We start from the raw sequence: 13,139 nt of genomic DNA, 5'->3' as shown, positions 1-13,139 counted from the left end.
AGGAGACTACTTTTTCAGGAGTTAGGAGTGTCTCCTGGGTCTTCTTCAGAGGTGGGGGGCCTTTTAGTAACAGCTCAGAAAGGTTTAAATCCCTGCTCAGGGTATGGTGGTGAGATTCGAGACAAAAATATTTGTATGTTTCCAGATCTTCTACTTACAACCTACCATGTTTCCCCGATAAGTCTTATTATATTTTTTGGAAAGAAAAACACCAGAGGGCTTATTTTCAGGGGAGGGCTTATGTTGTCCTGCCTCAGCTCTCCTCCGCGGCACTGCTCTCAATGGCGCCAGCAAGCAAATCACTGGGGAAGAACAGGATGATGCGCTCACTGCTGCAGCTCTGATTGGATGCAGCTTGGAGCGCGGCGTGCATTTCACCAGTGGGGGGGAACGGTGCACACAGAGGGTACCGTAATGTAGCGTGTAGCGCAGGGGATCACCTTCACTACAGTAGCAATCTCAATAGGGCTTATTTTCGGGGGAGGGCTTATTTTAGAGGAATCTTACACAGTAAGGGGAGGGCTTATTTTCGGGATAGGTCTTATTATTGAGGAAACACGGTATGTGACATTGGAAGTTTCATTTTCTTCATCTGGAAAATGACAGCAAATACCTATGATTCTTTTCAGCTACAAATCTTAGGATCCTCTCAGCTCAGTGGGCTTAAGGATTGATTGCAGGGATATCTCTTCTCTCTTTGGCAATGCTTTCTCATGTAATATCTCCAGCTCAAGCTAAATCTCTGTCAAGAAAAGCACCTATGTTTCTTTGACCTCCCTGAACCCTGTGTCTCTCCTCTGCCCTACTTCTGTTGACTTCCCTCTTGGCCTCCTCATAGCCCTGAGAAATATTCCTCAATATAATGGGAGAGCCTCATAGACTTTGCCTCCTAGACTAGATAATTCCATTAGCCCCCAGTGAAAGGTAGTAAGGAATGTTATTATTTTTTCTTTACTCTTGCCATCCAATCAGCCTTGAATTCAATGTTGATAGCATGCACTTAGACTGAAGGTTGCTTCATAAATACCTGTCCACAGAAATCTCCCAATTACCCTAAACCATGTCTGAAATTCTACCAAGAAATGTTTATTTCTTTATGTAATGATAATCTTTCTCCTCGTTTTCAAGAAATTTCTTTTAAAATCCAAAAATCTCTGGGAGATAGACTCACACTTTGCTTTGCTTATATCTTTGGAGTATTTAGTTACATTCTCATTCTCTTTTCATAGGATCCCAGGCTGTTAGAGATAATCAGCCCCATCATTTTGTGAGCACAAATGGAGAAACTGAGGCTTAGAACAAAGTGATTTTTGTCACATAAGTTAGTGACAGATTTTCCAATTATCTAAGTTAATTGAGAGCAAATTGAGAGAGGTCAGAAGGATGGAGGCATAGAAAAGAAGCTGGCTGGGTAACAAAGAAGACAAACATCCCCAACTGCTTAATTTTGAAAGAAGATGGCCCTGGAGTGTTAAGATATTGGAGGAGTGAGAGTATTAAAGGAATGGGGACTTCATAAAATTCCTTTGGTCATAAACTGAGAACTTGGCAAAAAGCATTAGAGCCAGAGGAATTTTGTTGGTCATCTAGTCCAACATCTCATTTTTCACAGGGCAGTGGGTTTAGTGATTCAGTCCCTTATAACTGTAGAACTCCATCTTTGTAACTAACATGATTCGTTGTTGCTGTAATGTACAAGAACTTTCTTGTTCCAGCTTCACATGGAGATGGGGGACAGTAATCTAGTCATCAATCTCTATTAGATGTCCCAATTCATTCTCCCTTAATTGTTATCAGACTGAATGATCCCAAAGTCATCATATTTATACTCTGGGATCTTTGTCTAGGTCACTTCAACCCCATGAGGCTCTGCCCTACATGGAAAGAGAATCCCCAGCCCCCTTCATGATTCTGCCACAGGTGTGACCAAGTTGAATTCCATGAATAATCAGTCTGTGGAAGCTCATAATTGGGGATTTTTGGGGGGGTTGATGTAATAATGATGATTGGTGTTAATGAAGACAAATCTTCGACAAAGTGCTTTTCTTTTTTAAATTTAATTTTTATTCTAAACTTAAGAAACAAAACAAACACTTTCATAATAAAGTCGAATAGAAAATGATTGCACACGAAACTACAAATCTATTATGTACAGTTTGCCTTTCCTTTTAAATATACAATAAAATTATCATGTAACTTTCTTTTTTTCCCTCTCACACTAGAGATGGCTATCATCAGATACAAATATGTATGTGTACATATATATGTATATATATGTATGTGCATATGTATGTATGTATATATATATATAATACCATACTGTACATACTGCTATGTATCAGTTCTTTCTCTGGATGTAGATAGCATCCTCCTCTTTAGTTAATTTGGTAATTTTATAATATGTAAAATGACTTAGTTGCTCAAAGTTGTTCTCAAAACAATATTACTATTACTGTGCACATTGTTCTCTTGATTCTACTAATTTTGCACTTCATTATATTGTGTGAGTCTTTCTATGTGTTTTTTTCTAACATCATTGAGCTCATCATTTCATATAGTACAGCAGCATTCCATCAAAATCATATACTACAACTTATTTAGCCATTCTCTAATTGATGGGCATCCCTGCAATTTCCATTTTTTTACCACCACAAAGAGAGCTGCTATAAATATTTTATAACATATAGGATCTTTCTCTTTTCCCCTTATCATCTGGGGAAATATATCTAATAGTGGTATTGATTAGACAAAGGGTATAGGCAGTTTAATAACTCTTTGGGTATAATTCCAGATTGCTCTCCAAAATGGTTGGATCACTTGACAGTTCCCCCAACAAGTGGAATAATGTCCCATTTTTTCCGCATTCCCTCCAACATTTGTCACTTTCCTTTTCTATCATTTTAGCCAATCTGATAGATATAAAATGACATCTCAAAATTGTTTTAATTTGCATTTCTCTAATCAGTAATGATCCAGAGCACTTTTTCATTTGACTACAAATTGTTCTGATTTCTTCCCTGGAAAACTGTCTGTTCATATCATTTGATCTGTTATCAGTTGGAGAATGATTTGTATTCTTATAGATTTGCCAAAGTTCTTTATATATTTGAGATATAAGACCTTTATCTGAGAAACTGTTTATAAAATTTAACCACTTTCCAATTTTCTGCTTTCCTTCTGATCTTGGCTATATTTGTTATATATGTAAAAAAACTTTTAAATTTAGTATTAATAAAATCTATCCATTTTATTACTTATAATGTTATTTCTTATGTATTAAAAATTATTTGTTCATAACTTTGTTCATAAATAAGGCAATATGTTCCATGTTCTTCAAATTTTTTTGAATTATATCCCTTTATATCTAGGTGTATAAATTGACCTGGTCTTGATAAATGTTTTAAAATATTGATCAATGCCCAGTTTCAGCCAGAGTGCTTTCCAGTTTTCTCTATTTTTTTTTTTACCAAATAATGCATTTTTATTTATACACTTTAGTCTTTACACTTATCAAACACAAAGTAACTGTACTCATTTGCTCCTGTAAATTGTATGTCTACTTTATTCCATTGCTCTAACTTTCTGTTTTATAGCCAGTACCAGATAGTTTTGATAATTTCTGCCTTATAATATACTTTTAGATCTGGTACTGCTAAACAAAGTGCTTTTCTTAGAATAGCCCAATAATCTAGTATTATCCAGTATTATGTCAATTTTATGAATGAGATAACTGAGGTCTAAACATATTAAATGGCTTTACAGAATGTTAGAACCTAAGAGTTGGAGGTCTTTTAGGTTTAGGAGGTCATTTAACTCAACCTATATCTGACCCAGACTCTCTTCTACAATGACATCCAAAAAAAGAGGAGGAACATTTTCTCTCTTCTTGAAACCCACTAGTGACTGGGAACTTACTACCTTACAAGTCACCCCCTTTCCAATCTGGGACAGCTCTAATTGTAATGAAGATTTTTTTTATATACATCAAGCAGAATTCTGGATTTCTGCAACTTCCACCCTCTGCCTTTAGTAGATTTAAGCAGAATTTGATTTAATTTAACCAGCATTTATTGTGTCATATATACAAATGCATAGCCATATATATGTGTGTGTACATGTATATATGATATACATGTATTATACATATTTATATCATATATATGTATATATTAATATAAGATATAAATATGGTTATGTGTATACATACATACACACATACCTACACACACACGCATACACACACGCTACGGTATTATGCACTAGGGAGAGAATGAGAATCGTTGTGGTGAAGTGCTTCCACTAGAAAAGAACTCAGCGGTCATCTAGGCCAACCCACTAAAAGGAAACTCAAGCACAAAGAAGTTTAATAAGTTTCCCAGGCTCACCCAGACATCTAGTAACGAAGTCAAGATTTGAACCAAAATTATCTGACTCCTAATCTACTGTTTTTCCCACTGTAGCACACATGCTAAAGTCACAGACAAAATGAGAGTCACAAAAGTAAAGGCATTCTTGCCCTTAAAGAGTTTATCTTCTATGGAAAAGTCTAATTTGCCTTCCATGAGACCTGTTCATATAATTAAAGATTAGTACCCTCCCTCAAAAAATAGTTTCTCCATTAAACCAAGCATATGTCATTTCTTAAATCAGTGGCCACAACTTTTGAAAGTATAAAATGATGAAGAAGGAACTGTATTCAACTTCAGTGACAACAGTTCTCCTAAAGGTCATAGTATCATAGTATAGATTTAGAGCTTGAAGGCCTCTTAGAAGCTATTATTTCCAACTTAAAAAATTTCCAAATAGAGCTCATGCATCCAAAGCATAAGTAACTTGTTCAAGGACACATAAATCTCAAGTGTCTAAGGCGAAATTCGAACCCACATCTTTCTGATTGCAAGGACAACCTTACTATGAGTACTAGGAGGTCATGCTGCCTTTACATCATGGTATCAAAGAACTTGTGAAGCACTAACTTACATATTTCTAGAGTTCTAATGTACTCTTTTTCTATAGTAACAGCATTCATGACATATGATGTCGTATGATTCTGACAACATTTCTGGGAAAGGGTGTGCAAACAAGATTGTGCATAGCCATTGCAGAGATGAGAGACTTGAAGTTCAGGAAGCAATTTGCTCATGACCACGTAATTTAGATCTAGAAGACACCTCAGAAGCCCTCTAGTCCAACCCTCTCGTTTTACATGGGAGAGAAGTGACGGTCCAGGAGGTCACACAGGTTTTAACTTTAGAAGCAGGATTTGAACCAAGGCTCCATGACACCAAAGCTAGAGCTCTTTCCAATGTATTATTCTGACAGTTCTGAAGCACTTGTGAACGTGGAAATCCATTAAAAGTCTATGATTTCCAGGTGATTGAGAGGAAGCCCCATGGGGACATAAGGTCTCAGTGTGGAAGGTGTCAGCTGCTCCCAACAGCCTGAAGCTCCTTGGCACAGGTAATCTTGAACATGGCCAGCACACGTGAGCGGATCTGCTTGGTCTTGGCAGCATAGATGATGGGATTGATGACAGGTGGCACCATTAGGTAGACATTACCCATGAGCACATGGACAATGGGGTTGAGGCTGTTCCCAAAGCGGTGCACCACAGAGAGTCCAATTAGTGGCACATAAAATGCTAGAACCACCCCAATGTGTGAGACACATGTCCCAAAGGCCCTTGCCCGTTCTGTCCTAGATGGCAGCTGTAGCACAGTACGTATGATCAGGAAATAAGAGAGAGATATGAGCACAGCATCAACACCCATAACCAGCAGAATGGCAGTGAGCCCATAAACCACATTGGGCATGGTGTCATCATGGGCTAGCTTCATCATGTCTTGATGTACACAATAGGAATGGGTAAGGACATTTGAGCCACAGAAACGAAGCCTCTTGATGAGCAGTGGTAGAGGGAAGAATAAAAAGGAACCCCGCACAACAGCTACTATGCCTATCTGAGCTGTGACAGTGTTGGTGAGTATAGCTGCATGTCTAAGAGGGTGGCAGATGGCCACATAACGGTCAAAAGCCATGGCCAAGAGGACTGTGGACTCAGTGGCTGAAAGAGCATGGATGAAGAACATCTGGGTGAGACACATATCAAAGGTGATCTCCTGAGAGTTGAACCAGAATAGAGCAAGGATCTTGGGCATGGTGAAGGTGGAGAGGGCCAGGTCAATAGCTGCCAACATGCAAAGGAAGAGGTACATGGGGGCATGTAGACTATGTTCTGTTCTCACAATGAAAACCACTGTGCAGTTGCCCAGCACTGCTACAACATACATGGACAGAAGAGGGAAGGCTATCCAGAACTGGGCAACTTCCAGGCCTGGGAGGCCTATAAGAATGAAGGTGGTGTGGGTGAAGTTGCAGGAGTTCATGATTGGTAGTAAGAGACAGAGCCTGAAGAAGGGGATCAGATCACAGCACCTGCAGGAGATAAAGAGAAATAATAAGGGAGAACAGACCCAATTTCCTCCTTCTAGTGCTCCTGCATCACTTTCTTATAATCCGTTCTTTCCTTTTCCTATTATCCTAGAACTTCCAGAGCCATATCATAGATAATAGTGTCAGATGAACTGATTCTTACTAATGTATTAACCTCCCATCATCCTTTTTGTTTTAAATGGTAGCTCAAAGAGAAATGCTTACCTCAAAGGAAAGAGCTTCCAGTGGATGATTCATGCACAAACATTTGGTTGAAGGAGAGAGTTTGAGTCATGAATGGTATCTGGAAATTTTGAAGACTGGTTTCTGCTTATTATGCTATTCTTTGGAGTATACCTTTCCCTCTACATATCAGCTAAAGCACGCTACTGCTATTTTCCTTGCATTGAGAAAATGAATGGAAGGACACACCTGTGAGAACTCTTAGAGAATGAGGGCTGTTAAAATGGTAGCTACACCTTGTACAGAATCCTGGGGGGAATCTCTGCTCACATTTCAATCACTTATAAACTTCATAACCTATTTTAGCAGGCTCCTATCTGGTCTCCCTGGCTCTAATCTTTCATGGAGGCCGTGGCCAGATTCATTTTCCTAAAGTACAGTTTGATCACATCACTCTTCCGTTCAAACATACAAACAAAAGTGATTGTCTGAGGAAGTAGTCAGGTTTGGAAACCTAGAGAATATGTCTAGTTGGGATTGCATCTTTGCAACAGCTCCATATTATCATATAAAAGGATAAGCTTTTTCTGAGTAGGAGCAGTGCCTAATTCTTTCCTGCAGAACTATCAGTATCTATCTAAAAAGGCATTTAGGTGATATTTATTGAACTAATTTGAAATTAATTTGTCCTATTAAGATTTTGTTACCACTGACCCTGATTGCCTCATCCTTCTTGCTGTGATAGTTTCAGTGAGACCTCCTTGATGTTCTCCTATAGTTGAATGAGGACTAAATGACCCACTTCAGACCTTTCCATTTTGTTCCTTGTTGTTGCAATCAAAGGAGAAGCTGAAATGTTTACTCTTCCCTGTTGTTACCAGGAAAGTAGAAGACACTTGGATTTTTGCTTTCAGGAAAGAAATTCCATAACTATATTATCCTGTCATGTTATCCTGTCATATTTCAAGTCATTCTTCCTTTTTTGGAGCCATCCCCAAATGCTATAACAACAGAAATACTTTCTTCTGGACACCTCAAACTTCCCCTGGCTCTTTTTACCTTCAGCTTTCTGGCTGATAGTCTCCAAGGTGCCAGGGACTTAGCAGATGAAGAGTGGTGACCCAGATGTGGTCTATATTCCCTGGGACTTGAACAAGAGAAAACAAACTAGCAGCATCGAAGATTAAGGTTTGAGTAGGAGCATACATGTATTCCTGATGGGGGAGCAGTCCACACCCTTACTTAGGGGTTACAGTTAGGATCTATTCTCACCTTTCAGCAGTGCTGCAGGAGCTAGCTATCCTGGAGGTGGTAGCAGAAATGAAATAACCTTTGAAGGTCTCTTTCAGTGCCAGAGTTCCACCATACATTTCCATTCAGTTTTCTCTGAACTGCTGCTCTCAGAAGTGTTTCTTGTATTTCTGTAGCTGCAGTGGGAGATCCTGTCATTTTGCCTCAGAGAAGAACGAGTGCAGATGAAAAGAAGAATAAAGTAAAAAGACCTTAATTCTTCATATGGGAGAACTTGAGGATTTGGAGAAGAGGGGTTTCCCAAGATGATTGTGAGTTCTCAGGGACTATCCATAGACCTAGTCAGTGCCAGAAAGGCTTTTAGTTCAAACACTCCTTCCATCCCTGCCTCCCAGCCAGGTGGGAAGCAATATGGTCGAGAAAATGAAATAATGTACCTGCAAAAACTTGGGTTCAAATCCTTCATAAAACACTTACTTGCTGTGCGATTGTGGAGAAACTTTTTAGCCTCTCCTCTGGAAATTGAATGTAATATCACCTACTTGACAGGGCTATTTTGAGCATCAAAGAAGATAATGTATGTAAGGTACTTTTGTTGACCTTAAGGTATTATGTAAATATAAGCCATTATTATTTTACTTTTGCCACAGCATGCTATAGTAGACAAATAATAATAATATTAACAATAATGACAATGACACTAATTACTTTTATCACAGTGCCTGGCATATGACAGGATGGACTTAATAAAGGTTTATTTTGATTGGTTTATTCATAACAACAGCAACACTAACATTAACAATGAAAACAATCATGATAAAAATAACTTGTATTTATATAGAGCTTCGCACTTTAGAAAGATTTTCCAATTTTATTCTCACAGCAAACCTAGGAGGTAGGTGCTATTATCATCACCATTTTGCAAATGAGGAAAATGAGGCGGTTAGAGGTTAACTGACTTGCTCAATATTTAAGACTATATTGGATTTCAGGTGTTTCTGATTCCCAATCCAGTTTTCTATTTAGTGCGCCACCTGTTGGATTATTATGATTGTTATTACTACTGCTGCTGCTGCTATTGTTACAAGTGAGTTTGCATTTATATAAGACTTCAAAGATTTAAAAACACTTTAGGAATATAAACTCTTTGGATCCTCACTACCACCCTGAGATGTAAGTACTTGTAATTACCTTATTGTACAGAAGAAGGAACTGACTTGGAGGGAAAGAAAACTGACTCTGGAATCAGAAGACCTTAGTTCAAACTCTGGCTTTGACACATCTCTTTGTGACACTGCACATGCTATTTAACCTGCCCAGTTCTTAGATTCCTTCATTGTCAAATGAGGGGGGTTCAATTAGATTACCTTTGAAGTCCCTTCCAGCTCTATATCTATGATTCTAAGAGTCAAGCTTCTGACTATTCTGACTAACTCAGTGGTCCTTTCACTGTTTATAAAGTCTCTCTCCTTTCTCCTGTCTCTTAGTCCAACATCCTTCCCCAGCTCTCATTCCTCACTTTTGTTACTGTTCTCCAATCTGAGCAAACCTGGAATCCTCAGCCCTGAGGAGGAGGGGTGCTAGTATACATCATAGCAGTCTTCACACACAGCAGGGAAGGTTCTCTGCCTCTCATTCTCTTCCCAGGTTATTGCTGAACCCCCTAAAATCCCTTCTCCAAGGTGGAGCCTTTTATTCCTTATGGACACATGGGGATCACATTACAAATCCTGAGGTGGTAGTGGGGCATAACAGATTTTCTCTAAGGCACAAGTGATTGATACCAAGCTCAGTACTAAGAATAGTCTGGATAGGAGGAGAGAGAGAAAGAACATGATGAAATGGAGTGTCTGTAGTTGGGATGAAATTATGTATGTGTTAAGAGGAGCAGAGGAGGAAGTCAGGGGTGTTATAAAATAATTCTGAATTTGGAGTTAAAAAAAACAACACTGCATACATGATACCCTGTCTCTGGAGTAATTGGATTTTGGCTCAAATTGTGTCTCTGATAGTTGTTTGACCTTGGGTAAGGTAAGCAACCTCTTTGGATCTCAATTGCTTCATTTGCAATATTAAGATGATTGGACAAGATGGTTTCGGAGGTCCTTTGTAGTGTCAGAGCTCTGATCCTGCAATTCTGAGACCTGTTTTCAAACATTGGCTCTGATAATTTCTGTCTTTGGGTAAATCATTTAAACTCTCCCTCAGTTTCTTCACTTATAAAATTCAAAAGTTGGAAAGGTGATGATATTTAAAGTTCCCTCCTAGTCTAAACATTGTGATTCTAAAAAGGCACAGAGTCAGCTGAGGGCATCACCATGCCTTCTTTTCCATCAGGCAAAGATCTAGCACCATTACAGAATCTGTATGGACAGATCCCTTAAGTCCTTTATAACTCTTAAACCATCACTCCAAGAGACTTAAGTCTACAGGGAAGTTCATGAATTTACATCCCTTCTCTTTCTCTTTTCAGTAGAATAAAGGCTCATCTTCTCTATTTCTCTTAATTTGGGGCAATTTTCTTTCATGATTTCAGTCCCCATTCTCCCACTGCCGTTCAGCTTCTCTCTATAGAGAATGATCCTCAAACCAAGATACCCTGCCATCTACCTTCCTCTCTACTTTTTTTAATCAAAAGCAACCCCTCCCTGTGTTTCTACTAACATCTTGTCCTATAGCTCCCATCTCAGCTATCAAACCATCCTAACTATAACTGTCTTATTCTTTCTCTCCCTTGTTCCCTTGGACTCTATAGCAGATAAGGCTAAGCCCAGACAGTATATATGAAATATTACTATCACTCAACCTACCCCATGCATGTCTAATGGGATGAATCGATGCTTAATTTTGGCCACCTTTCAGTTACTCTTGGACCCCCATTCCACTAAAGCTGTCCTATTCTTCTCTGCTAACAACCCAGACTGACTTACTCACCAAGAGAGCAGCACAGACAAGCCACCCATGAGAAGAGTAATCTGGTTGACCCTATTTGGCTTCAGCCTTCTTATAATGCTGCCAAGAAACCCTCATGGGGTTTGGTTTAGGGAGGGAGATTGCTAAAAATGTTGTGTGTGTTTATGTGCATGCATGGTGGTTGTGGTGGATTCCCTAGAGGACTTTGAAGGCAGAAAAAATACATTTTTATGATAGTTTTCTCTTTTAAATTCAGTAAACTGTCAGTCTCTTTTAATTTATAGGATTAAAGCCAAACTCTTCACAGTGTCCATCTAATGCCTGAATCCATCCTACAAATTCCATACCCATTCGTTCATTCAACCAAACAAATAACCAACCAAACAACATATCTTTATGAACACATACTACATTCACAACTTTGACACTGTGACAGATTATAAAAATACAAACAAACAAACGAATGAATGAAGAAACAAAAAAGTAAGTAAGTAAAGGTTCCTGCTCTCCTGAAGCTCAGAGTATCATCAGGAAATAATGTAGAAAAACTAGGAATTTTAAAGACAGTTTTTGAGAAATTAGACTAAGGAAGATTGTTAAATCTCTTATCTTCCATATAGTACAAGGAAACAATGGAGAGAAAGAATAAGACAGTTATAGTTAGGATGGTTTGATAGTTGAGATGGGAGCTCCCATTGAGATGGGAGGTTAGTAGAATCACAGGGAGGGATTGCTTTGGATTAAATGCTAAATCTCCCAAGGCAAATCTTTGGGAGTTATACTGTGGAAAAATAATAAAAATCCTTAATACAGGGAGAGCCCTTTCTCACTTAATCTCTCATTGACCCAGTTTTGAAGCAAGAGAAAATGGAACAATAAGATGCTTATCTCTATTTGATGGGTAAGGGAGGGGCTGAAGAGGTGAAATGAGGAATACAGCAATTTGGTGACAAATTTGGAGTTCAAGCCAAGTCCCTGGTTCCTCTCTTTTTTCAGTCACCAGACCAGGCCTACTCAGTAGCCCAGAAAAACACGCTTTCAGTTAGAGAGAAGGGAACTCAGAGACCATCTAGTCCAACTGTAGCCTGAATATAAATCTTTTTTTATACAATATTTCTGACACTTCAGTCAATTTGAACTTCTCACTGTTTCCCCTTCTAACCTTTCCCCACACAACATACACACATACAAAAGATATATTCTCATTTCTTCTCTGTGACTATGATGGTTCCTGTCTGTTACGTCCATGTTATCTACTTCATCCCCACCCCACCCCGCCGAAAAAATTCTACTGATTGTTCAAGGCCCAACTAAGCTTCTACCTCCTCTCTGTAGCCTTACTTGACAGCTCTACCTCACATTAATCTCTCTCCTTGATCTGCCCCATCCCATTATATCTATATCCTTGCTATGGGTACCTGGTCTTAGTCAATCCATCCTTTTACACTATATAAAGCTCAATAATTCTTCATTCCCCATTCCCCTTCTCACATAAACCTGTGCCCTGTGATCCTTGCCTTGTTTGATTTTGCCTCCACTGGGGGCAAGGGGAGGGACAGAGACAGAGGCAGATACAGAAACACAGACAGACAGACAGACAGAGACAGAAAGAGAGAGAAGGAGAGAAACAGAGAGACAGAGACAGACTGACAAAGAAATAGGGAGAGAGTTAAAAGAATAGAGACATTTTAGTATATATAGAGAGAGAAACAGAGAAAGAGAGAGAGATGGAGAGATAGAGAGACAGAGACCTTGGGGCTGAAGAAAAAAGCTTTCTAAAGTTTTCAGCATATGAGAGGGGAATAATCCATCATCTCTCACTGGAGATCCAAGTGAACTGTTGCTAGAAACATAGAAGAAATTCTGAGATTGTAGAAAGGAAGATATGATCTTTGTTCAGTGGCATCCACAGCTGGCTTTCAGTCATCCTTCCATTGTCCATGTATTCAGATTTCCTTTTTGGTACGAGAGCCACAAAGCAAGTAGCTTATGATTAGGAACACCAGAAGAAGTAAAGAGACTGGAACCAAACTGGCCTGAATATAAAGCCCCTGGAGGGCAAAACTGAAGATCAAATGTGAGAGGCATATATTTTGAGCCTAGGAAGATCTCAGTAACCAGGAGAAGATGACTTGATCTGTGGTTAATCCCTATAGATAAGTGAACTGGGGGAATGAAGGGGGGGTGTGGAAGTAGGACTGATTTCTCCCACAATATTCTCAATTTGTTTCTAATTGGTGTAGCTAACTCCTTTAATTCCCAAAACCATGGTTTCATGTGGTTGGGTCTCTAATCCTCTTCTTCTTACCACTCCACACACACACACACACACACACACACACACACACACACACACACAC

The 13,139-nt window shown here is 39.0% G+C and overlaps 1 protein-coding gene across 1 annotated transcript; it reads right to left on the bottom strand.

Moving 5' to 3' along the window:
- Positions 1–5,423: 5,423 nt before the first annotated feature.
- On the bottom strand, positions 5,424–6,395 carry LOC138177698 (olfactory receptor 51E2). The gene has a single exon (XM_069108911.1). The coding sequence runs from the start codon at positions 6,384–6,386 to the stop codon at positions 5,424–5,426; it is 963 nt and encodes a 320-aa protein (XP_068965012.1). The 5' UTR covers positions 6,387–6,395.
- Positions 6,396–13,139: the final 6,744 nt, after the last annotated feature.

The sequence above is a fragment of the Petaurus breviceps genome, unplaced genomic scaffold (genome assembly GCF_028583685.1).
Source record: "Petaurus breviceps papuanus isolate PSGF00001 unplaced genomic scaffold, PetGlider_PUasm1.0 90444, whole genome shotgun sequence".
NCBI lineage: Eukaryota > Metazoa > Chordata > Mammalia > Diprotodontia > Petauridae > Petaurus > Petaurus breviceps.
Note: the sequence above shows the minus strand (reverse complement) of the source record. Positions and strands in the feature narration are given on the sequence as shown.